This window comes from Aphelocoma coerulescens, chromosome 3 (genome assembly GCF_041296385.1).
Source record: "Aphelocoma coerulescens isolate FSJ_1873_10779 chromosome 3, UR_Acoe_1.0, whole genome shotgun sequence".
Classification (NCBI taxonomy): domain Eukaryota; kingdom Metazoa; phylum Chordata; class Aves; order Passeriformes; family Corvidae; genus Aphelocoma; species Aphelocoma coerulescens.
The window spans coordinates 120,059,456-120,085,481 of NC_091016.1; the positions used below are offsets into that span (position 1 = coordinate 120,059,456).

Below are 26,026 nucleotides of genomic sequence, written 5' to 3' on the forward strand. Positions count from 1 at the left end.
ATGGAATTAATTTAAATCTGGCAGGATGAGGAAGTGACTCTCTATTCAGTCCAGCTACTGCTCTAGAATATCAACAGGCTAAAATCCAGTACCCTGTCAGTAACAGCACAGATTTTTCAAGGGGCCTGAGCCTCTTTCCATTAATCTGAACTTTTTCAAGTAAAGCATTAGTAGTTTGAGGGGAAAAAGAAAAGCAGAACTGGTTAGGTTTTGGATTGTGTTTTTAATCAGTACAATGGAATCCCTACAGAGGAAGACACAAATTACTAAAACTTCCACACATTTATAAATAACAAGTTTCTTTTTTTTCAGTGGGCAGTTCAAAGTAACTCCTTCCCTCCAAAGTCCCTGCTGGATTGCTAAAAGGCTGTGGCCAACACCAAATTGCAATGAATTTGAAGTTGTGAAAGAGAAACCCCATTGCTACCAGGTACCTCTGTCACTTTATCTTTAAAAACCATCAAACTTGTAGGAAAAGGACTTGGTAACTGTAATTCTCTTTTTGGGTTAGCAATAACAATTTAACCTCACTGAAAGATAAGGCACCATTTAAGGGTTTTGCAATCAAACTTTTTTTTTTATAGCAAGTTACTAGATGACCATTAACAAAGAATCAAGAGTTTCAATTAAGAGAACAGCTCTGGTCTTCATCAGGAATTTGCATCTACGTACCTCAAACATTACAGAGAATTTATTTTTTCAGGTAAGATCCGCTAACTTCTTCCTTTAATTTTCCAGGGTGTAAAATAAGAGTTTGGAATCCTTGCTTGATGACTTGCACATCAAACTTTCAATTGTTGCTTTTTAGCACAACAGCCTTCAAAAGACAAGTATGAGCTGGACCACAGGGCAGAACCCCCTTTATCTCAAAAACACCTTCAGCAGAATTTACTCCTGAGAAATTTTCCACAGGGTTTAGGAGCAGTAATTTTACATCTACAGCCCATGAAACTGGGTAATTCAAAGATTCCCAGGTTAAACTGACTTTCTTGAGATAAGGCAGTAGTGCCATCCCAACTGGATCTGTGGATCTAAGTCATCCAGAGACACATTCCAGAAATGTCAGAGCCACCTGCCCAGGCTTGTAAGTGCTGAACCACATAGTTTATTGCTCAAAATAGAAGAGATATGCACCAGTTCTTTCATCACTGACTTCTACTTTCTTTCTCAGAAGTTTCTTGTCACATTGATGACTTAAGGTAGAAACAAAAGTCTTGGATCTTCTCTTTCCTCAAATTTAAGGGCACACGAGAATATACTCTCCAAACAAAGCTAACTCCTAACTCTCAATAAAGTTTTTGTTTCCAACACAGGTGCAAGAACACTAAAAGTAGTCAATATTAATTTAATACAAAAAAAGCAATTATCATTTACAAATATTAAAATTCATTTCATCTGTCCTGGCTAGCTACACTGGAGTCTCATTCTGAAAGTGTTCAGAGGCTTGAATGAAAAACTAAGCATCCTTATTTTGTTAAGCATCTCTTCCAGTAAAAAGCCACCTGTTCACTGTTTTGTTATGAAAATATTTTTATAGGACACTAGTCACACAAATCAGCAGGGTCTGGCTGTACAGTATTTTACACAGATAAAGTGCATCAAACAAAGAATGCCATCTAGTGCAAACTGAAGCTGTTTTCCTGAAATCACAATTTAAGAAGTGGGGCGAGGCTCCCTCCGCCCTATCCAATCAAAGGATCATCATCGTCACTCTGTAACTGGAGCCGGGCAAAGGGCCGGGAGGGAGCCACTCTGTTCTTGGAGATGATGATGATGCAGGTGAAAGTGCTCAGCACGATGAAAGCCCCGATGACGATCCCAATGGCCTCGGGGACACTGATGCACCACTGATCAGCCAGCAGGCACTTGGTGTTGGCGAAGGTGCCGTTGTGTGGCCGTGGGGTGAGGCCCAGGACGTGGCACATCATGGGGTAGATGTCCACGTTGTCCATAGTGCTGTGGCTGTAGCCGCGGCGGAACGCGGGGCCGCGCGCGGCCAGGAACGGGTGCATGCTGGGCAGGGCATTGTCGTAGCCATGGTCCCCCACTGCAGTGGGGCAGAGCACACAGTTACTGTCACAGCCTCTGCTGCAGAGTCACTGTTCCCCTCCCCATCTGCCCCCACCCCCAAAGCACCTGTTTTAACCAAGGGTAATGCACAGCAGCTCTTGGATCAACCACAGAAGGAAGTCACAGTCCCTTCCCTCTTCCCTAAACCCCACAGGTCTTCCCCCATACTGGCCTTCACCAATGGTCCTCCCTCCCATTAATCTCTTTTCCTTTCAGTGCTTAACATTTCCAGCCTTCCCCTTCCCATTCTTCATGCCAAAGTTGAAAAGAAGGTTGCCACTCCACAATGAGTCAGTAGCTGGAATGTAAACATTTACTTCTCAGATTTTGGAAAGTCATCTCTCCTTGCAGAGTGGACATTTTAATTACTTATTAAAAATGAGGCACCTTTCCCTTGATGGTGTTCAGTTAGAGCATATTAAATACTCTCAATTCATGCTTATCAGATTAGGTACTTCAGATGAAGGGACACCCAAAGAGTGAAAACCAAAAGACTAAGGATCACTGTGCCTCTGGCAGGCCCACAGCAAAACCTTGGTAGCTATAAGGTCAGGAGTACCTGGACATCTAGTAGGTTTTTAAGATGGACTATAAACAGCTAAAAAGCAGCCATTGGCAAATTTCCTAACAGCGTTCCTTGAAAACCCTGTCCAAGGTGCCAGAAGTCTCTCACAGCATGTACAACACGGTATTTGAGTTACTGCATTTAAGTTTGAATCCATGTCTTAGTAACAGTTGAGGAATATCCCTGAGAACTGTTTCCTTGGGTGCTTCCCTGAAGTTTCTGATGCAGAATGTCCAGATTCCAACTGATTAGGTCACACTCACCACTTCAATGAGCTTCCACTAGTCCTTTTTAATGTTTTCCACACATTCTGTTTGCTACATCTTGTTTTGACACATCTTTCTAGATTTTTTCCTGCCTTTTACTACTTGTTTGTTTTGAACAGAGCTACTCCAAGTTCCCTCTCCAATGAAGTTCCCAGTTTTTCACCTCTGAAGGATGATTCTGGAGTGTGGAGGTACTGGTACACTTGGCAGTCACTGTGCTGCCACTTTGTCCATTAAGACAATAAACCTTAAACAGCTTTCAGGGTAAAACCTCCCCTGCCTGATTCTGGGAAACCTTTGCAAATAAAATTGATTTGAAAAGTGATCCACTTCAACTGATACAATGCTGTTCCTTATAAATATTCACTTACTAACTAGTTACATGACATTGAATCTAACCAGAAATAAGAAAAAGAGAGCTCTGATCAGAGAACACCTGTGCTACATGTTGCCAATTTGAAGATAAGTGTTGCAAATCCGTGGGGAAATTAAAATATAAACACATCCTGCATGAAAAAGCAGTGCTTCTGTAAAAATACTGAAAAAACCTGAACTTAATTCTGCAAAGGGAAGACAGTAAGATCAGCCAAACTGGGTGAAACCAGGATTTTACACCACCTAACACCCTGTCTCTAACAGCAGTTGTACAGGGAAGTATCCTGGAGGGATATCCCTGACCTACCAACCAGCTTCAAGCTGTTGGCTGCTCGGAAACTTCCTGGAATTTGGTACCTTTGTATTTAATTTTTATTAATGGATTTTCCTACAAAGAATCTGCCCAATCACTTTCTGAACACAAATATATACACCCACATAGAGCCTTCATCTGCAACCAGAATTACAGGTTGAATTCTATTACAAGAAAGAAATATATCTGGAATTTCTTCTTTGAGATACACTTTCATGTGACTGTTGCATTTTTTTCAGTAAATTATACATGCCCCTTGTCTGCCAAAAAAAAAAAAATCCCTGCATGTGGAACACCTGCAAATATATATACATATATATGTATATAGATACATATATATGTATGTGTAATTTGACATTCATAGCATCTAGCAGGAAGAAAGGGCACAGTTTAGCACGGCACTGAGAAGTGACACCTGTTCTGAGTTTTGTCTTTCAAACATGCTGGTGTGTTCCTACTATTTTTAGTATTTCCTGCCATTAATTTTCATTCCCTAGGACATGTACTGTGATATTAAATGCTGTGTGTTGCACGCTTTGATATATGCACCTCTACATATATATTTTATATACAATAAAAAGTTAACCACACTCCAGGGAAAGCTTGAGACAGACTGCTAACCTAAGATAACTCAGACTATTAAGTTGAACATGGCAAAGTGTTTCAGCCAACAGAATATCCCCCAAATCCTCCTCATCTGTTAAGAACACTCCAGGCTCAAGTTGACAATGTTCTAGAGAAAAGTGCTGCACTACTCCTAAACCTGCACAGTGCCAGGACTCCACCTCCTAAACGAGGGCCATCCTGCAGCTGGCTGGAATAGAAACAAGGCAGTTTACCCACACAAACCACAGAGCAACACTTACACTTGGAGAGGGACTCGTTCTGTACAATTGTCCAGCCTTCGTCTGCAACCAGAATTATGGGCTGGATTCTCTTGTTATGGCGATAATGGAATCTGTCTGGAATTTCTTCTTTCAGATAAACCTTCATGTGACTGTTGCAATTTTTCAGTAAGTTATACACAACTTCTTTGTCTGCCAACGAAAAAACTGCATGTGAAACAGCTGGAAATTAACTCCTGTTTACTACAATTATCTATCATTAAACCCAACTTCCATTATTTCAAAACAATAATTTTAAAAAAACACATAGAAAAGGATTTTTTCATGTCCCTTATGAAATGCTACATGTGTCGAGGTGAATTTCAAAATTTGCTTTCATTTTAAATCAGACACCTCCCAGATGTAGGTTTGGACCTACAACTCAATTCATCATCTGGGCTTGAAAGGCAAAATTCAAGCACAGAAATCAACAGAAAGCAATCACCCCCCTCAAGTAGTCAGTCAAACCGGAACAGTATTTTATCCAATGCAGTAATTTTTTTTTTTTTTTTTTTTACTGTATGAATCACTTTTTTCATTAGTCTGGCCACAGAGAGGCCAGCAGTGTCATGATTTCAGACATGCTTGTTGGGGATTACTCCGAGATACAAAAATGGAATTCACAATAAGGAATCTTAAGTTTCACTCTCAAAACAAGAAATAGTAAAATAATCAAAACTGGGACTAGATGTTCACTTAGAAATTTACACAATGACTTTTTTTTATTCAAAGTAACAACATGGGTTTATTTCATGCTCACTGTGAATTACAGTGGCATAGACTAAGTGAGCAGGCACACTAAGTACCTATCTACTTTCTCAACCCCCTGTACCAGGGTCATCCTTATCAGCCACAGCAATTTGACAAGAAACTCTCCTTGTCCCCCTGATTGCCAAAACAAACTTCTAAACAAACCATCATTCTTTAGTTTTCTCATTACGTCCAAGTTCTGCAACACGAACTCCACAGGTTTTGCAAAAGATTAAAACAGTCTAATAAACTGTGTACTTTTCAGAGGCAAGATAAAAAAGATTTAATTCTCAGTGTATGCCTTAAAAAATAACCAAACTCAAACATACTCTGCCTTGGCAGCACTGCAGCAACCGGAGTCTTGTCTATGAGGGTGTAGTTATTGCGCCCGAGGCATTCATCCAGGACAATCAGCTTCTTTGCAGAGCAGGAGGCCATTCCGTGGTCACTCGTTATTATGACATTAACAGTGTCCCACAAACCCGATGCCTTCAGTTTATTCATGAGGAAACCAACATGTTGATCCACTTCTTCCAACACTCTGCTCATGTTCTGGATGTCATCTGGGCCATACTTGTGCCCGCTTGCATCTGGTTCTTCCCAGTAGAGCACAGCAAAATTGACCAGTGGGTCAGAGCTGTTCAGCCACGCAACAATACTCTCCACTCTCTCCTCAAATTTCACTGAGAAGTTGTACTTCATAAAGAAATGAGGGGTCGTGTTGTTGATTTTTACATCACTACCAGGCCACATTGCAGCAGCACTTGCTCCCTTTCCCTGCTGTTGATTTGTTACCCAAATTGGAACTGCCTCATCCCACCAGAAGGGATCCGAATCGTTGAACTGTGAAAACTTTTTCTGGGCATCTGTATCGTACATGTCATTAGCCACGATGCCATGGCTTTCCTCATATAAACCTGTCACTATGGTGTAATGGTTTGGGAAGGTCTTGGTGATAAAAGCATTTGTGACTTCTTTTACAAGCACACCATCCTCAATGAATTCCTGGAGATGAGGAAGTTTGTAGGTTTCCAAGTAATCAGCCCTGAATCCGTCAAAGGACACGAGGAGTAACCTGGGTACCGAGCCACCAGCTGAGTGAGCACAACAGATGAGTATTCCAGCAAAAAATAACATCAACATCGAGCTCATTGTGGAGACTTTGAAGTACTTCCAGCAGGTAATCAGATGCACCTGAAAAATTTAAAAAGACAAGGCACATAACCAAAACAATTCTGCTGTGACCAGTTTAACCAGCTATACACTATATACATCTTCCTTTTAGAGGGTAACTCCAGAACACCCAGGCTAAACAACCACTCAAGTCAACAGTGGATTTCCCTACTGTCTTCGGAGGCTTCTTGCATATTGCCAAGAGTTTTTCATGTATTAAAACAAATGAGCAGTGAGATTTTTTCCACTGCAGACTAAATGAAAGGAAGAATTGTTTTCTTTTGATCAGTTATTCCATTGTTCTGTGTGTCCTATTACAATTCTACATTCCAAGACAGACAATCAGAATTTTTCCTCATGTTCAAGCACAGGCACTTGAACAATTTCAGACCCACATTTAAGAGTCCTCTGCAGCTCTAAATCATTATTACCCATCCCTGTTCAGGTCAGAAATCTGTTTCCTACTATAATGGTAATTCTTCTTTTTCATCTCACTTTTCCTTTTTCAGTTTCTACCCTCTAGAGTTGCTGGAAGACTTTTGAGCCTTTCAACGTTCCCACTTACTCGTTGCTTATTCTATACACAGAACTGCCAGGAGTAACTTCTGCCTTCCTTCTAAGCTGTTCTACATCTACCATAACAGCATTTAAACCTGTCCTTTACATGCCACACTTTTCTCTCTAAAAAACCCTAAATTAATAACCTTATCCGTGAGGTAAATATTTCTCACCAAGGAATTGATGACTATTATGAGTGCCAGGTATGATCTGTAAGCTTTTTCTCCCCTCTTAATGTATTATGTGTGACTTAAGCACTTCGTTCAGAAAGGTAGAGAATGATGCTCTCGGTCTTTAAGAAAGAGGAAGTGAAGCTCTAGGTTTCACAAAACCTTCTGCAATGTTGTTAGACAGTGTATTTGCTTCTCAAGAAGAGCCCCATCACAACAAATTTTTCCTTTATATTTCTTTTATAATTTATTTTCCTTTATGTGCAGACAAACTGTGATTGTAGGAGGCACAGCAGCTGTCTTCCCAACATTTTTAACATCAACCCTTTCCTACAAACTCCTTAGAACGGCGCGTTTATTTTAAAGGTGTAAGGAGCTTTAATGTTAGCTGTAGCTTTAGCAGTGAGGGGAATTCAAAGCACGGGAAACCACCCCCCCCCCCGCACCCCGGCCCGGTCTCCAACAGCTGAAATATCTTCAGAAGATAGAAAAGTTACAAGAAAGGATTTTTAAAAATAGCATTAAGGCATCTCTTTGCACAGAGGACTTGGAGGACAGGGCCCTTTCAAAGAAGAAAAAGGAGAAAAGAAAGGAGAAAAGCAACACAGCGGCGAATCACCCGTTCGATGTCAGGTGCTTTAAAAAGCAGAACCAGTTTTCCACAGCGCAGTAAGACGCAAACCCGCAGAGTTCGCTTCAAAATGCTCCGAAGCTGCTCAGCACTGGTGTTTTATACACAAGCGGCGTGTTCTAACCAAAAATTAACTCCACCCCAGGCAAACCCAGCAAAACAACCCAGCCGTGAAATACCACCAGCGATAGTCGACCTGCTCCCGCACCTCCCGACCGGGTTTTTGAGTTGCTCGGCTCGGTCAGAACGGAGGTTATTCCGCCTACAAAGCGCGGAGAAACCCAGCACCGCCGACCCACCAGGCACTCCGGGTCGGTTTCCCGCGCACCTGCCCCTCACCCGCACTCGGACCAGGCTCACCATCCCCACAGCCTCCCGCCGCGGGACACCCCGTCCCCGCCCGGGCCCCACCGTGAGGTCCCGCTCCGGCTCCGCTCGGGCCGGGACGCGCGGGCAGCACCGGAGGTGACCGGAGGTGACAGGGGGCAGCGGGGGGAGGCGGCTCAGCGCCTGCGCACCCGCCGCCCACGCAGCCCCAACCGACACTGACGGGCCTTTGGAGGGGGTGCAAGAGCTCGCCAGCGAGCGCGGCCTCCGCCCGCTGTGATTGGCTGCGGGCCCGCTGGCGGGAGATCCGATTGGCTGCGGCGCGGGGGGCGTGGCACCGGCATGAGCGGCGGAGGGGCAGCGGGAAGTGAGGGGCGGGCGGTGAGAGGCGTCGTGGGGAGGCTGCGGCGAGGCCGTGGGGCAATGGGGGATTTCCAGCGTCTAGAGTCAGATAGAAAAGAGCTCTGAGATCATCGAGTCCAACCTATGACCGATCACCACTTTGTCAACTAAACCATGTCCCTCAGTGCCACGTCCAGTCTTTCCTTAAACACCTCCAGGAACGGTGGCTCCACCGCTTTCCTCGGTAGCCTATTCCAATGTCTAATCACCCTTCTTGTGAAGAAATTATTCTTAATGTCCAACCTAAAACCTCCCGTGGTGCAACTTGAGACTATGACCTCTTGTCGTGTCACTTGTTACCTGCACGCAGAGCCCGGCCTCCCCCTGGCTGCACCCCCTGTCCAGCAGCTGTGAAGAGCCAGAAGGTCCCCCCTGAGCCTCCTTTTCTCTGGGCTGAACCCCCCCGCCCCAGCTCCCTCAGCTGCTCCTGGTGCTCCAGCCCCTTCCCCAGCTCCATTCCCTTCTCTGGACACGCTCCAGCCCCTCAATGTCCTTCCTGAACTGAGGGGCCCAAAACTGGACACAGCACTCGAGGTGTGGCCCGAGCAGTGCCCAGCACAGGGGGAAAATCACTGCCCTGGTCCTGCTGCCACACACCTGGATGAAGGGGCCAGAGCTGAGGGGAGCCATGGGGGCTGTGGGATGCAGCTGTCCCCTACAGAGCAAGGTGGTGGTTTCAGGGAGCTCAGGGGTTTGTGTGTTGTCCCCCCGGGCTGGGGTGCAGCTCACTCTGGGGCTGTTTGCTGGGCATCCCTTTGTTGCACAAGGGCACCGTGAGGTGAAGCTGTGATGGGACATGTCCTTGGGAGTGTCCCTGTGTTTTCCCAGTATACCCATAACCTGCCTCCTGCCTCTTTTGCAGGTGCCTAGCAGCCCCAGGCTGTCACCTTTGTGAGGCAGTGGTGGTTGTCAGCATGACTCCTCCATGACTCCATCTCCCTTTTGGTCACACAGCTCTGAAAATTAGCTGTTCATATTCTTTCATGCACATCACCTTTTTGTGGTCTCCTTTGTGCAGGAAAAAAAAAAAGTTTACCCTAAATCTCCGAATAGAGGCAGGAAATGGTCAATGTGTTCTTCAATGTAGTCTGAGTGCCACCGCAGCAGTGTGTGGTATGATAGGTTGAGATCTGTTTTGGGTCCTGGTGTAAGTTTGCTTCATAAATTAAGGCAAATAGTTTACATTCCCATGGTTTTCCTTTTCATTATGAGAAGGGATTAGTAATTCTGCAAAACCTGTTAAGGTACTGGTGCTGAAAAACAATGAGATCAGCTCTATGTAAATAGAGAAATGAAGCATCCTTTAATAGCACAGAGTACAAATCATCACTATTTTAAATTTCATCCTAAAAACTGAGAAAAAGACACGCTTATGACTTCATAACTGACTGAAGTAGATCTGAATTCCATTCTGTGTACCCTGCTAGATGTTTATTCTGCAGGCAGTGTAGATTTCAGCTTGTTTCTTCCTAATGGTTTTCACATATGTATGAGTTAGGCAGGTTTAGCTACCTGTGTGTGCCAGCTGTGGAGTGGCTCTAAAATGTATAATAGGCTGAATAAAGTGACACGCCCCTGATTCACCTTGATTTATGGAATGTAGCAGGTGTGGCAAAGCACAGGCCCATAAAAGAGGGAAAAAAAAAAACAACTCCAGGTGAGCTAGATAAGTATTCTTGCAGCTACTCACATGTCATGTGTCAAGTTCAAGTCAAGGTCTTTGTGTATTTTTTTTCTCTTAGGCTCTTTTTGGTTACACAAATTCAGCTTTGTGAATATGCACATGACAGCCAGTCATGTGGAGGAAGGACCCGTCCTTTATGAATTACTTTGTTGTATTGCCTTAAAAATATTTGTTACACAGAGTGAACTAGAGCTCCAGGGAATGCAGAACAGGGCAGGTGCAATATTTTAACCAATTTCATCAATTTACAACTGAATTCTTGTTAAAAACTTTATGCACAAATGCAGACAAATTTTAAGCATTGAGGCTCTTTTGCCAACCTGCTTTTGCAGCATAATCACTCAGCTATTCAGTCCTAAAAGGTGTGAGTAATCTCTTGTTTACCCTTGCCCACATGCTTTGAAAACTATTTTCAGTATTCACTTATTCATGAGCCCAGCCTAATGTGGTGTGCCCAGTTTGACACATCATACAGGCAGCACACCACAGCAGCTCTGGACTCTGAACTGGTCTAGCCAATATGTATCTAATGTGTTTAATACTGCTCTTGGTTCCATTTACAGTGTTTCCCTACAAGAAATGGGTGAGTTACATGTATACTTACATTAAGAGGAGTAAAACTGGGCACTACTGAGATGTTTGCCTTTCTTCACCTTGATCTCTCTATTGTATTTCAGCCCATGTTTGCCTGTAGAGGCTGCAGTTCTAAGCACTAGGTCCTGCCAGAAGCTGTGCAGATTTACTGCTGGAGTATAATTGAGCATTTACAGCTCAAAAACCATTAGTCAATGCCAGGAAGTAAAGGGTAGGCAACCTCAAAATATTCTTAGTGGTTGCTAGGCTTAGTAAAACACTTACTTTCTGGATGGGAAATCATACCCTCTAGTTGGCAGTGTTGTAGAGGTGAAGCAACTCTGAATTTATTTGGATTAATTAAATTTGGATTAATTTAATTTGGATTGTTTAGCCTGGAGAAGAGAGGGCTTAGGGGTGACCTAACTGTGGCCTTCCAGCACCTGAAGGGAGCCTACAGGAAAGACGGAGAGGGACTTTTTACAAGAGCATGGGGTCACAAGTGGGAATAGCTTCAAACTGAAAGATACCAGGTTTAGATTGGATATTAGGAAAAAAATTCTTCCCTGTGAGGGTGGTGAGGCCCTGGCACAGGTTGCCCAGAGAAGCTGTGGCTGCTCCATCCCTGGAAATGTTCAAGGCCAGGTTGGACAGGAGCTTGGAACAACCTGGTCTGGTGGAAGGTGTCCCTGCCCGTGGCAGGGTATTGGAGTGAGATGGTCTTTAAAGTCCCTTCCAATCCAAACCGTTCTTTGAAAACTTGATGCTGCATGTGAATGGCTCAGCTACTCGTGTGGAGTGCTTTCTTAGGGACATTTTCATTACTTAATCTTGAACAAGAAATATTTCCTGGATTTCCAGTTTTGTTCTCACTTTTATCCATGTGACAGAGATCTCTGTCACCATTTTTGCTCACTAGTTTTTTTAATCTGTCATTTAACCTGTCATTTACTGTGTTTTGATGCATCTTTATAAAATAGAGATGAAAAAAATTAGATGTTTCATGAAACCGTAAAAGAGCTGGGTGAGTAACAGCTGTTAAACTTTATTAGACCTTAATCTTTTAGTGCCCATTTAATCCAAAGCATTGCTTGTATATGGAAGCTATAAACAAAAAGGGATATTAACCTTGCTGTTTCTCAAACTGTGTGGAAGGAGATCCCTAAGGCTGCATGACAGGGTGACTGTGGCGTCTCTGCCTTCTCTATTTCAGTTACCAAAGCTTCCACTGCAAACAGGCTTGAAACTGCATTGCTGAGCTTTCCAAGGGTGCTTAGTTTCAGAGATAAACAAGGCTGTTGAAATGATGCCAGATTTTAAAGGCAAACAAAAGTGTTTTTCTTGGAGCAGTTGGGCAGATAAAAAGTTGTTATTTCTTAGGCTCTCAGGTATTCCAATGGAGTTCCTGACCATGGACTTGAAGACCAAACCAAGTAAGGTTTTACAAAATGAACTGGAAGACCAAAAATAAAGCACTTTGAAGCATCCAAATTGGGATTAATTAGACCCTGCATCAGGTAAAGCAGGTTTTCAAATGTGTGCTGACAATGACTTCTGGTATTTTTAACAACTAAAAGCTGTTGATAACATGAGAATTGGGTGTCATGTGCAAGTTTTCTGTTGTTTGTCTAGTTCCTAGGGGAGAAATGTCTGTCATATGCAGAGAAATTTATGGATGTGTTGGCTTTAAATACACCTTTTATGCAGCCAGCAGCAAAGGAAAATCTGGGTGAAGGTGAATCACCATTACTACAGTGGGGTCCTGGATTCGTGAACCAGCTCCTCAAGACTGCAGAATCCAAGTCAGTGTTAGCAGAACAACAAATGGATTTCTGCATGCCTGCTTCAAGGATGTGCTGACTCCTGTGTGAAATGTCATCATCAACGTCTTCTACCAAACCACTGTCTTCTGAAATGGTTCTTTTGTGTTTTTGTTTTTCTTACTGCAGCACAAATAGAATACAGATAAAGGAATAAAATGTGGGATAAAGTCTTGTCCTCATGCTGTTTAGTGCAAGATTGGCAGTGGATAGAGGATTACTGTTGAGGAACTGTGTAGAGATGAGGTACTGCTAACAACAAAAGTAAAAGCTGAGGCTGGAAATGGTGCAAGGGTTTGTGGTTGATTTCCTCCAGGTACTGAGTGCAGCCAGGAGTGAAAACAAAGTGGTATGAATTTATTGCAAGTCCCTTATAATATGTCTGTAAACTATGACCAGTCTGTCTCCTGGAGCCCACAGTATAGTTTTGATAATGTCCTTGTTGCAAAGCTTTGGAAATTTTGGAGCTTTATGAAGGAAAAAAGTTGTAGGGGTTTTTTTTGTAAAGCAAACGTCCTGAATGGCCAGGAACGTTCATGATTTTTCATTGAGTTCACTTAAGTGCAAATGAGGGGTCTGATCCCACAGGATGCCAAGATCCCTCAGAGTTTCTGAGGGACACTAAACTTTGTTTACCATCATTCACTTTCAGGTTCAGCTGTTTCCAAGAATTTTGAGTGTTTTATTTTAACTATTCAATTTTTTTTTTTGCATCTCTTCTGTCTGGAAAAAGATACTTTAGAGCAAGCAACTGAAAAAACCTCAATTTCTTTAGTTATGAAGAAAGATTTACAGTCTCTTTGCTTTAAAGTGTGCAAGTATCTTCACAGAGAACAAATAAAACTGAAGGATTCTTTTAATTAAAGCACTAAAATCATAGGAATATCCAACTAGGAATTACTTGAGAAATTCCAGTAGAAACAGGTTGCTATTTCTAAACAAAGCTGAGAACCACTGAAGCTACTTGTGGCACTGATGAATAAGTTGAAGTTTACAATGTTGTGGAATGCCTAAAATATGTGCAAATTACTGCTTCAATAAAGGTGTACCCAGATAAAAGTCTTGGGAATCCGTATCAAACACTGTAATGTGGGGGTTTGCCTCTAATTCTTAATCTCTGTGAATATGTGAGGGATGCTGCTTAGGGGTCTGATATTCTTGGTACTCTTCCTTCTTCCCACCCTTCTCTTCCACTCTGGGGCAAGGGATAACTGACTCTAGCAATGCAGGAATTTCTTTACAAGTCAGTCTTCTGCTTGTCATTTTAAAATAAGTGCAAGGTGGAGGTGCTGATTTCTGCTGGGGTTTCTGGGTGAACAGATAAAGTTTCAGTAGTAGCTTCAGCAGTCTGAGTGTACCAGAGCCCTTATGCTTCAGATAAATCAAGTTACTCTAAGCAAACAACTTAAATACCAGTAAATGTCTCTGTGTGTTTGGGCTGCTGAAGTGAGCTCTGTGTGTCTCTGCAGAGTGAACCAGGCAGTTATCTAGGTTTCTAGCCCGAGTTTTGATGTCCATTTGTGGGCTTCTAAATGAATACTGGCCTTGCTGTCTAAACAGACATATGCTTTGCAGGCAGCTGTGATGACTGGGCTGTTTTAAAGACCATCTTCATCTCCTTTTGATATAATTATTTCCATCACTTTTTATGGTATATTTTGAGGTGCTCAATACTGTCCACTAGACTGTAGAAAAAATCAGTGATTTGCTTATTCCAGGTGCTGAACACTGACAAAACTGTAACTTGTGTCAAAGTATTCTAACTGGTCTTGTCATGTTGATTCTGGTATGTCCTGCATTAAGAAGAATTAGGTTAGAGTAAAACCAGAAGTTCAGTCACAAAGTAAAAAATGAACCTTGCAAATGAGGAATTCTATTGCTCATGTTCTTTGTCCTTTTATGATTTTTTCTGCTTATGGTTTTTGTGCTTATGTTTCTGCAAAGCCAGTAACCAGCGTTACTGATGGCTCACATGGGTCCAGATGGTCAGTGACACAATCTGGATTACAGAATTAGCAGCGGAAAGTATTGTGTTACTAACTTCTACATTAACTCAACACCTTCTAGGTTTGGGAGCAGAGGAATTTAGGGAATGGATGAAATTGGTGATCTCTGTTTTGTAGTCTTGCATTCTCATGGCCTTGGGGCTGGGACTGTTACTCAGAGGGCTTTAGGTGTGCTGAGACCTTTTTTTGGTCTCTTGTCGCATACAAGCTCTTCCCTCTCACTTCTGTGCAGAAGAGAAGTCCCATTTCACTGTACACTGAATGATACTTTTCTTTTCTCTTGGAGGGTGGCAGAAGAAAGAAGAACTTGGGTAGCTCACAATGAAGGAACCCACATCAACTGTATTTATTTATTTTAAAATAATACTCACCTTATGCTCTTACTCCGTGTTTTACTTGTGATATTTTAAACCCTCCAGCAGGTGCTGCTGCATCCTGCAAATGTCATCTTCGTGAGGGGAAAAAAAAAAGTCATGGACTGGACTACAACTGGACTTTGTTCTTTGTTTTATGTCACGACTATTTCTGAGTTCTCTTTTTTCCTCAAACTGTTTGCCAGTCGAGTTACTAAGGAGGGATTTTTATGATCCCAGCGAGTTTAATCCTGCAACCACTCTGTAAGAAGGGGTTGAAGATCAGTGGGAGTTGCTGATCAAAGTCATGCTTAGAGCAAGTTGAAAAGTCCCAGGCAGAAATACATTTGTCTTTCTACAAAATATGAAGAAATCCAAGTGTTTTCTTAGAAGTGAAAAGTAGTCCTAAAAGAAATTGAACTTATACAACTTTCCAGCTGTTTTATTGCTTTTCCCAAGTTTCTTGAACTTCAGTAATTTAAGTTCATGATTTTAAATCAGTCTTCTCATTAGCCTTGGTCTTGAGCGCTAGAAGTTTGCAAGACAGATTACACAGTACCCATTTTGGAATCTCTGGGTTAGGATTTACACATGAGGAATTGTGCTGAGTTACATACAGGAGATGTACTTTATCCTGTTTGCTGATGGACCACTTGTGCCAGCCAGGCATGTGTGGGCAGGAAGAGTTGAGATTAGGCCTTGGTAATGGGTAACATATTCTTGAAGTCCTTGAGTTGCATCAGGCCAGAAATGCCCTTTTGAGCTAAGAGATCTCACTGGTCTCTGATACTTACTTGCATCTTTGTACTGTACAATCACAGTGATTAAACTTGGTTGTAACTACGGTCCTGGCACTTTTCAGTTTATCTAGGATAGGAGCCTTAAGTCTAATAATATGAAATATTGGCTTGCTTTTGATATTTAACTTTAGTAGTACTCTAAACTGTTCAATATAAGAGTAATGGCAGTTAACTGCAGTCATAAATCCCAGGCAGGCAGCACCTGCTACTCTACCCTGTGAAATAGGTTGTGTTCTCTTCTTGTTCTGTCTGGGATGGCTGGAATTACCATCTTTCTCTATCACTTCTGTTCTTTATTTCTTTAAGAAATCCAACCTGGCTGTGGCAGTTACCTCTCAGGAAGTTACAAGGATGGGTCAAGAGGAAAACACCTTCACTTTCCTTTTGGCTCAATCCCAAAAGATTAAATATTAGTTTATAAGAATTCTTGTAATAATCTTCATAATCAAGATGCAGTAAACATAGAGATAAGAAGTCTTTAGTCAATAAGGCCTGAAGTTCTCATGAATTTAATAAATTGGTGACTTTATAATAATTTGATAAATTCAGGTTTGGATCTTCTGGGAGTTTCAGCTCTGTTAATTTCAGTTGCTCTGGAATGTGTATCTTTGTCTAGGAGGGCAGTTAATTTTATGCTAAAGCTGGCAGTATTCACCCACTTTAGATTCTGTGCAGTTTGGTGTGTCTCTCCATTCATTAGAGAAAAGGAACTGTATACACAAGGTGGCAAACTAGATTTCTGCAGTGTATGTCTTATGACATGGAGATACATAACCTAAATGTGATTATGATTAATTGATGCATTATGTATATGTAATCATGATTAACTTATTCAGTGCTTTCTTTTCCTATATTTCCAGGGCAGCTCATGAGACCTCTTACAGTTTTGGCCCCAGTATATAGTTGAGAGGAGGAAAATGCCAAGTGTGAAGTGTGTGGTCCCCAAAGTGAATGAGTGGCAATGTTGGAAAGAGTTAAAATTTACAACTTTATAATTTTTTTAAATGTATTTTTTCATAAATGATCGTCAGTTGTTGACGATGTTGTAAGTAACCACGAAAATGTTGCAGATGATCGTTTGTATTGTCGAGGCAGTTTTACCTTGCTTTTTCTTGAAGATTTTGTGTGCTGAAAATATGAAAAAGTGGGTGAAGTCTGCATTTCTACCTCTTTACATAAGTAAGATTTCCAATAGAACTATTTTTGACTTCCTATGTAAGACTACTTATTTTTTACTGTAGCTTTCTAGTACTGATAGGTTCTTCATCTGTTTTTTGCAATACTTAGGCAGGCAACATCTCGAAGAACAACAGATTACAGCTCCTGAGATACAGTTCCTGGGAGTCAGATCAACAAAGGGGTTAAAACTGAGACAGCCTTTTCCTTCAGTTGAAGTGCAGTGTTGATTCAAGGCTCTCAGTAAATGATTGTTGGAGATCTGCCATGTGTAGCTGAGCATTCAGAGTACACCACAGACTCTGCTTCCTCCTGAGGAGCTTTGTCTGTCAACATCTCGCTTTAATTGTAATCTGGTAAGGTACCAGCAGGCAGGGAAAACTCACCAGCCAGCAGCCATGGAAGATCCAGTCTTTACTGACATCAATCAAAATGCTAATGACACCACTGTCTCTGAGGCTTCAGATTCTGAGGAAAATAAAGGGGGTGATCTTCTTGATCATGTCCATGAAGATTCAGCATCCCCTTTTTCCATCACTAATATCCCAGAAAACATGGATGGTAGTCAAAAGAACTCAGAAGATAGCTGTAATAATTCTGTGGCCTCTCAGCATGGAAGTGATGGAGAAGATGATTCTTCATCTCACCATGGTGCCGAAGAAGACCACCCACAGCAGCAGATGGATCTGATGAGCCCAACTCAGGACGATAAAGACATAGAAGACACAATGTTTGAGAGCAACCTGCATTTTCCTCCAGATTTCCAGTTTCGTCAGAGACAGAGCACTTTTACCAACACTTCAACTTCCCTCAAGTTTCCGCTTAACAATAACTTTGGAGAAACTAACAACTTTCAGGAAGATTTTGAGATTTCCATTTTTGTGAAGGTAAGAACCCCAAATCCATGTGTGTGTCTTCCAAATCAGTGAAATACAACTACCTACTGCTTTGCTCCCAACTCACTTACCTCTTGCATCTTTAAGCAGAGAAAGAGGAGATTTGTGTTGTGTGGAGGTGCCTGGGATTTCTTCATTTCAGGTGGAAGTATGGTGCAAGTATTCTGGTTGTTGCTGCAAATTTATTTATTCTGTGAAATCTCCCTGCTTTTACAGCTAGGCTGCTACTATTTAGTTGAGCTAGTTCAGCTATCCCTGCATTTCACTACCTAGTAGCTGAGAGCTCAAAAGTAATAGCTATGACTTCTATGAAGAAAACTGAATATTAAGTTTAAATAATGCTCATCCCTGAAAGAAGTCTTTCTTTTATTTCTTTCAATATTTAGGTTTATGTATTTCTGTGAAAATTTCAACATGTATTTTCATTAATTTCCAGTTAGGTATAAATTACTGAGGAGGCTTTCACATTTTCTCTAACCTTATAAAGTATTACTTCAGTTTCAAAACTGTAAACACCTGTGTTCCTGAATAAATCCTATGATTCCCTTCATAAAAGCACTTGTATTTAACCTTTCTCAACATTTATTAGGCTGAAACACAGGCCTGACAGTTCCTTCTTTTTCACTATATAAGGATGTTCAAGATCTTGTTTACCTCGAATAGGACAATACACCATGATTATAATATTCTATTATTTCAAGAGAAGTCTCATGAAATTCGTCACTTTTCAACATAAATAATATTATCCAAATCTGTTTCTCAGTTCCATGGGGGCTTTGGAAGCAGGAGAAGAGATTTTGTCACCACACATAATGGGAAGTGTTTTCAGCAGTCATTATTTGGCTAAGTGACTCCCTGAAACAGCACCTGTCCTATTTCTGTGACTGGATTATGGTAATTGCTAAAAATATGTTGATTTTATGGTCAAAGTAAGAGCTGTGGCATTAGTTCTAGTGTATATTTCTGCATGTAGTCCTGTGTATGTGTTAAAAGTTGCAGCAATTGAGTACATTTTGTTTGTTAGCAACTACATGGTGCTAGCAACCTGAGGGCTGTATTTTGGCTTAAAATCATCTCTTTAATTTCCTTATTATTTCACATTCCTCATATTTCAAAATAAAAATGTCTTCTTTTTCTGTGGATAAAATAAGAAATGTGTGCAGATGCTCCCATTCAAGCAGAGTTGTCTGGGTTAATTTGCAAAAGTGCGAAGAGAGGCATTTTGAACAGAACTATCATGGACAAGGTCTGAAGAGGTCCTTTTCCTTGCTTTTGTTGGGAAGAGTAGCTGATTATCCCATAAAGGTTCTTATCAGCTAGTCCAGAGAGAAACTGTGCTCTCTTCACTTGCCAAACATAAGTGCCTGGTGTCTTTGAGATGTTCTTGAGCCACAAGATACTCCTACCTGGCTGAGAGGTTGAGACATGAGGCTCTCAGGTGATCCATGCTGTGATTCCAGTGGGCAGGGCACTGGATACTGCTGGGTGAGTGGCTGAACTGAACTGCTCTGATGTGTTTTATTACTTGAGAAAGTGATGATATTTAGTTTTTGGCTTTTTGCTTTTCTGGTATCAAAGTAATAAAGCAGTAACTCCATGGAGTGCAGATCCAGCTTTGCTCTCTTTAATTATCTAGATAGCAAAAGTCAGCCTGTAAAATGGAAGGTCATAGAATAATATATAACAAGAGTAGTGAAATCCCTGAGGGCTGTGGCTTCTTGCACGTGGAACCAGTATCTCAGTTGTGTCAATAAATATTACTCATAGATGGTTCCCTTCTCTAGTCCACCTGAGGCCAGTGTTGCTCTGAAATTGGGTTCATCTGTGTTTGCACTTTTCTGCAGACACTAACAGTGATAGCAGGACCTTGTGCTGTGGGACAATAGTGGTCATGACACTTCTGCCACTATTTATTCCTTCCTTTGTTTGTAACACTAATAAATCTCTGTTAATGACTGGAAATGGGAATGTCAGAGGACTGAACACCAGAGAAAGTGGGAAGATTAACTGGTATCTAACTCACAGTGCAGCTGGATGGATAATCTTTACAGTAGTCCATTCATTAGACACCAAGAAAATGTTTACATCACTTTAACTAATTTTTCACTGATTATCAGTACTTGGTAACTATGTCATGTCAGTGGACTATTTCAGAATGTGCCATAAGGTAAAAAAGGAATTCCCTGTACCTTTAACAGCAGAATGCAGCATGTACCAACATGAATCCTTGTGTGAATCCGGCACGTCCAGGCTTGTCACAGCTGCCTTAATGCCCTTTCAGTAACGCTGTAATTTCTTCAAATAAAAGCCTTTGCAATTTGAACAGAGATATGACTGGCACACAGGCTGTGTTACTGAGTGCACAGGACAGCCTGACCTAATCACAGCTCCAAGGTCCAGCTTTCTCACCTGTACACTGTATTTTCCTGTTGAGCAGCACACTTGTTCTGAAGGTTTAGGTTTCTTTGAAATTTTTAACTTTTTTGTTTGCCAGAAGCTTGAGTTGTTTTTTGAAGACTAGTCCTCCAATTTTCTTTTCAGAAGAAAATTATTGCCCTTCTGTTTTTTCAGACCTGAGACTGACTGCAGATTATACCCTGTCTGTACTCATTTGTTCCATGGGAACACAGTTCCCAAAAGAAGGAAGGCAATTTTTCACCCTAAGCATAATAATAAGCATAATAAACACCTTGTGTTAGGCAAAAATACTGACATAATACAGTGGTTTAGCATCATCAACCTGCACCTGTTGGATCACTGCCCTGGAGTAACAGAGTTATGGATGCTGGAGACCATCTCTGGAGGTCATCGGGTCCAACTCCTTACTTAGAGTAGGATCACCTATAACAGCTTGTTCAGGGCCACAACTTTGGTTTTCCATATGACCAAAGATGAAGAAACCACAACTTCTCTATGCAACCATTCTAATGAGTCCTACCCTCATGGTAAAACTATGTTTTAAATGTTTTGTGTATCTCAATTTGTGCCTGTTGCCTCCTGTTCTTTTAGGGGATACCAGTGCTTATATTTAGAATCAGAGCCTAAGCATTTAGCTGTTTCTGTTTGGAATTATGGTATCCTTTAGTAAAATTGCATTAAGTCAGGAGCTGGAAAAGAAAGGGCATTTTTGGTTTTTCCCACAAGATGCTTCCCCACTCCCTCATTTGAAGTGCTGAGTCCTGCACTTGGGTCACAACAAGCCCTGCAGTGCTGCAGGCTGGGACAGGAGTGGCTGGAAAGCTGCAAAAGGACCTGGGGGTGCTGGTGACAGCGGCTGAACGTGAGCCAGGTGTGCCCAGGTGGCCAGGAATGCCAATGGCACCTGGGCTGTACCAGCATTAGTGTGGCCAGCAGGACCAGGGCAGTGATGTCCCCCTGTGCTGGGCACTGCAGAGGCCACACCTCAAATCCTGGGTTCAGTTTTGGGCCCCTCATGACAAAAAAGACATTGAGGGGTTGGAGTGTGTCCAGAGAAGGGAACACAGCTGGGGAAGGGTCTGGAGCCACAAGTCTGATGAGGAGCAATTGAGGGAGCTGAGGGGACTCTTGCTTTCCAAACTCTCTGAAAGGAGGGTGGAGCCAGGTGGGGGTCAGGCTCTGCTCCCAGGGAACAAGTGACAGGACAAGAGGAAACTGCTCAAGTTGTGCTAGGGAAGGTTTAGACACAATATTAGGAATTTTTTTTTTTTTCTTGTGGAGAGAATTGTCAGGCATTGGAACAGGCTGCTCAGGGAAGTGGAGTCACCATCCCTGGACATCCAAAAACATGTGGATGTGGCATTTGAGGACATGGCTTAATGGTGAACATGGTGGTGATGCTGGGTTGGCAGTTGGACTTGATGATCTTAAAGGTCTTTTCCAACCCTAAAAATTCTGTGATTCTGTAGTTACATGATTTCCAGGTCAGGAATGTCTGAAGGCTCTAACTTGGTGACACAACCTTGTGCTAGTTCCTTACTGATGCCCCAAGATGAGCTGAACTGTTGTGAATGACAGACCACGTTCTTCACAGGGACAGCGAGACTCATCATTGTATCACTGGGAAAATCATGCTTCTTCCTATTGAGTTGGCTTTTCTCTTGTTTTATGGAGCATTCTGGTATCTGTTGAGAAAATCCTGTTTAGGAATGTGTATTAATGGTTCAGACCATGAAGTCACACGACAAATCTAATTTTAAGCATGTATAATTTGAAGAGAGCAGAAGCACATGGATGTCCAGTCAGAAGTTAGTGGTTAAACTGGTGCTTTGCTGAGCAGAACCGAGCATTTCTTACTACACTCATAATCTACAGAGTAAAAAAAACTGTGTTTGCAATTTTGGGCTGTAAGATAGTTGTAAGCATAACTGGGTGTCCAGATACCTTCCAGCAATGGAAACCAGTTAGTCTTCTAATTGACTCCAGCGCAGCACATAAGGCTGGTGCTAAGCCGTGTCTTCTCCACCAAGGTTTGCAGGTAGTACAGTTAATTCAGGCTGAAGCCAGACAGCAGGTGTAACTCTCCATATGTACAAAAAATTACAGTAGTTTGGCTTTTTATGACATTTTAGCCTTTAAAAATACTTTAATAATAAACCTAATGGAAGTAAGCAAATATTATTTTGGTCTTATGAATAAGCTTTGAAAAAGTTTGAGTGATTCATAATCCACCTTTTAAATAGTGTTACCTGAGCAACCTGAGCAAGGAAAAGATCCAATAACTATTTTCAGAGTTTTCCAGTCTTGGCAGATTTACAGACCAAGATGCTGAAGTTGACATGTACACAGCAGGAAATGACTCACGGGGAGCCAATATCCTAATGTGATATCTGTTTTGGTAATTAAAATGAAAGTAATGGTTGTTTATTCCTGCAAATATTCTTGAGATACCTTACAAGTACAATTAAGTAGAGAAATACAAGTCTGGAAAATCAAGTGGTAAGATGTGTCCTCCTGCTCTCAGTCTTATCTATACTGTCCCTAACAGATGCTTTTTTGGGACCATTCAGTGATGCCAATTCTGCACTTATACCAGTAAGTCTGTCAATGCTTAATTATTATCCTGAGACAAACATTTTCCTTTATTAAAACTCTGTTGCTCTGAATTATGCTATTTTTATTTTTAATAGACAAGACCTTTATGTATATAGAAGACACAGATCAAATTTCCTTCATTCTTTGCTTTCTTAAATGAAACAAATTCAGTTCCTTCAGCTTGCCTTCAAGCTTGAGTCATCATTTGTAAATGTTGAGTGGTTGGTGTATTGTGCTTTGGTTTTTGTTTGTTTTAGGGGTGGATTTTTTGACCTTTTCCAGTCTTTCTCCAGTTAATTTATATAATTCTTAAGCTCCAGTTTGGAGGTACAGTGTAAACAGCAGTGCAAATAAAAATTACTACAGCAAATGCCTCTTTAATTCATCGTTTATCCAACTCTCTAGTCACTTTATCTGCTGTATTCTAACATATTTTTGAATCCTTTAACATTTATATGGTTCCTCTAGCCCTGGTGTTTCCCCAGTAAGTGCTTCAGTGACAGTCTCAACCATTTGTGACTTGCCCATTTGCAAGCAGGTGTAATGCAGTAGTAATGCACAGTTTGGAGCTGCCATTTGCCTTGTAGAGCATTAGGTTTCTCTTCTGTGAGAATTTAGGTTTCTCTTGGTCTGTACAGACTCTGATCACCCCTCATTGAAAACAGCCTAGTTTTGGAGTCAGAGAACTGCTCTGACATAAATCCAGTGTGAAGGAGACCATCTCCAGTGCTTTTGCTCTCAGAAAATACAGATACATCTTTAACACCTCCACCCCGCTGTGCAGACCCAGCGTGGCTTCATGGCACCCTCCTCCACCCTATCACGTACAGCAGACTGGTAATCTCTTAAGATTTAACATATAAACCTAATAGCAACTAACCCTTATTTCTGAGGAGGAAAACTGTGTTGTGGGTCTCTTCACAGCTGCATTTATGCCTATCCGAATTACTCTCTCTCTCTCTCTGTGTGTGTGTGTGACAAGATTAGTGACGGCCATTCTGTTAGAGATAACACCCAGTCCCCTGACTATCAGTCATGAGCAGAATGTGTGTTTTAGCAGCAGGGAGAGCAGTTTGCTTAATCTTTTGGATACAAGGGATAAAAGGTCTTGCTTCCAACCCCTCCTGAGTCTGTGCCTCACTCAGGCACCTGCAGAAAGGTCCGTGAATCAATTTTGAGCTGGTGCTCCCGTGCCGCACTCAGCACGTGGCTCCAGCCACAGCGGTGTCTGAGCACAGCACAGTAGCGTAGCAACAGCTTCAAAACACAGACCTGTATTATCTAGGAAATTGTCCCTGCACAGTGATTGCAGCAATGGCAAACACAGTGTAAATAATGTAGGCCACACCAAGTGAAAATTAAAACAGGATTTATTTACTCATTTATCTTTTCTTCATATATGTTTCATCTTGTGACACCCTCTCTGATGTTCTGAAAACAAGAGTCTTATCTCAGCATGGACTGTTTCTCTTTTGAAACATTTCAGAACCTACATTTTTGGAGTGAAAAATGTTTGGATTTGTGGATTGGTTACTTCTTCTGGCATTGAAAACTTATCTGTAAGCAGTACTGTCACCTGTTAAATTGATCCTGTCCAAAGCAGAGCAATTTGTATTATTTCTGATTGTTTTTTTTCAGAAGTACCTAAAGAACAGCTCTACTGAGACTAGTATTTTACAAACACAAAATAATGCATAATCCCTGCAGAGCAACAGGTGATGTAATATGTCAATTATTTTGGAGTCTGCAAGAGGAAAGCAGCTTTTCTGCTCTGCTCTTTCTTTTCTTTAGATATCAAGGGTTGGATTTGGTTCATCCAACTGAAGGTGTGTCTGTAAGCCATTAAGTACACCTCTGCAGGATGTGTAGGATCTTTTTGCAACAAAAAGCTTTCTGAAATAGCACAATATGATACTAATTCCTATGGCCAAGTGCAGGTACCACCTGTAGGGTGAGGTTACTGATTAGGTAGACTCCGTTCATTGTATGGAGCGGGGCCTAATTCAGTTTTCCAACCACAGGCATTCCGTGCTGGTTTAGATGTCTAAAGGCTTTTTCCTGGCCTCCAGCTGCCTCTGCAGGCCATGGGTGTCTCATAGATCCTGTCTCATAGATGTTTACAGGTTTCCTCAGCTATCCTATCAAATGCTGCTGGATATTTAGGTTTAGACAACTGCATCAAGCTATAAACTTTCACTGAAAACATTGGCATGGTCACCTGAAGTTAAATAAACTGAATGCCACCAGTGACAGTTTAAATACAAATCTTGGATGACTAGATTAGATGAGGAGTGAATTCTGGTAATGGACATCTGGAAACAAACTTTAATTTTTTTTTTTTTTTTCAGGCTATCTTATTTCCCTTTTTGTTTCAGTGTGCACACTCAGCAACAACTGATGTGCAATAGTGATCAAACATTGTGATGTTGGGCACTTCTGCTGTTCACTGTACAGTCTAAATTAACTAGATTAAATGATCTAATACATTTTAGCATCTTTCCAAGACTGAGAACCAGCACTCTTCCTTTAACTTCAGTCAACTTTTATCCTTTTTTTTTAACAGCAATCCCCATATATGTGTCTTTCAACTGTATTTGGTTTAGAATTACTTTTTATTTCAGACACCACAGTAGAAGAGCCAACTGAACATACTAGACTTGAATTCCTAGGTACCGCTTCAAACACAGCTTAAGATTTTAACTGTGAAAAGAAAAATTGTTTGTTTCTTTGGGTCATAAGACCCTGTATTGGAAGGAAATTTTCCACTGTTCTGCCACTGTATTTACTGGTTCACTCAGAAATGCCCTCTCATATGCTTGGTTATGGCTGAAAAGAGACACATAAATATTTTTCTGTATTGGTAGCAATTTAAAAAATATTTATTACTTAATGGGAAATGTTATGAACCTTTATGAAACTGCCATCTGTGGAAAAGAAAAAAAAGGAGGAAGTGTGTCACTGTAAAATGAGTCATTGCATTGTCATCTGCAGGTATGATTTTTGTATTTAGATCTCTAGATGATCCTTTTCATATCAATTAATTAAACAATTGTTGAATTTTTACTGTTGGTAGGCCTCTGATAATGTAAGACGTCAGTGACATTCATGACGTTACAATGATGTGATCAGGGATAGATGAGAAGGGAATTGGTCAGTGCACAGGTCTGGTTTCAGTACATCCAGCAGTCTTTGAAACCAGGATTTTGATTCACAAGTTGACT

At 41.4% G+C, this 26,026-nt stretch overlaps 2 protein-coding genes across 5 annotated transcripts in view; one reads left to right on the top strand and one right to left on the bottom strand.

The window, feature by feature from the left end:
• Positions 1-203: 203 nt before the first annotated feature.
• Positions 204-8,248, bottom strand: ENPP4 (ectonucleotide pyrophosphatase/phosphodiesterase 4). Of its 4 annotated transcripts, none has more exons than XM_069011761.1 (4): positions 8,167-8,248; positions 5,553-6,417; positions 4,456-4,626; positions 204-2,047 (listed from the first exon to the last, which is right to left on the bottom strand). In XM_069011761.1, the coding sequence occupies exons 2-4, from the start codon at positions 6,373-6,375 to the stop codon at positions 1,683-1,685; spliced, it is 1,359 nt and encodes a 452-aa protein (XP_068867862.1). In that variant the 5' UTR covers positions 6,376-6,417; positions 8,167-8,248; the 3' UTR covers positions 204-1,682. The 4 variants fall into 4 exon arrangements, with proteins under 4 accessions (XP_068867862.1, XP_068867861.1, XP_068867860.1 ...); XM_069011760.1 differs by having other exon boundaries at positions 8,116-8,194; XM_069011759.1 differs by lacking the exon at positions 8,167-8,248 and adding an exon at positions 8,095-8,110.
• Positions 8,249-10,444: 2,196 nt separating this feature from the next.
• CLIC5 (chloride intracellular channel 5) overlaps positions 10,445-26,026 on the top strand; it is a 77,702-nt gene continuing 62,120 nt past the window's right edge. Inside the window, exons 1-2 of the mRNA XM_069011763.1 lie at positions 10,445-10,530; positions 17,008-17,783. Coding sequence (XP_068867864.1) covers positions 17,295-17,783 — 489 coding nt within the window. The 5' untranslated portion in view covers positions 10,445-10,530; positions 17,008-17,294. The remainder of the gene's footprint in view (positions 10,531-17,007; positions 17,784-26,026) is intronic.

Excerpts from the sequence above, each read along its gene's own strand:
- ENPP4 (XM_069011760.1), bottom strand. Across the intron at positions 4,627-5,552 it reads TGCAGTGCTGCCAAGGCAGA|ACAAAGAAGTTGTGTATAAC; the intron begins GTATGTTTGAGT and ends TTTCGTTGGCAG. Across the intron at positions 2,048-4,455 it reads GAACGAGTCCCTCTCCAAGT|TGGGGGACCATGGCTACGAC; the intron begins GTAAGTGTTGCT and ends GCCCCACTGCAG.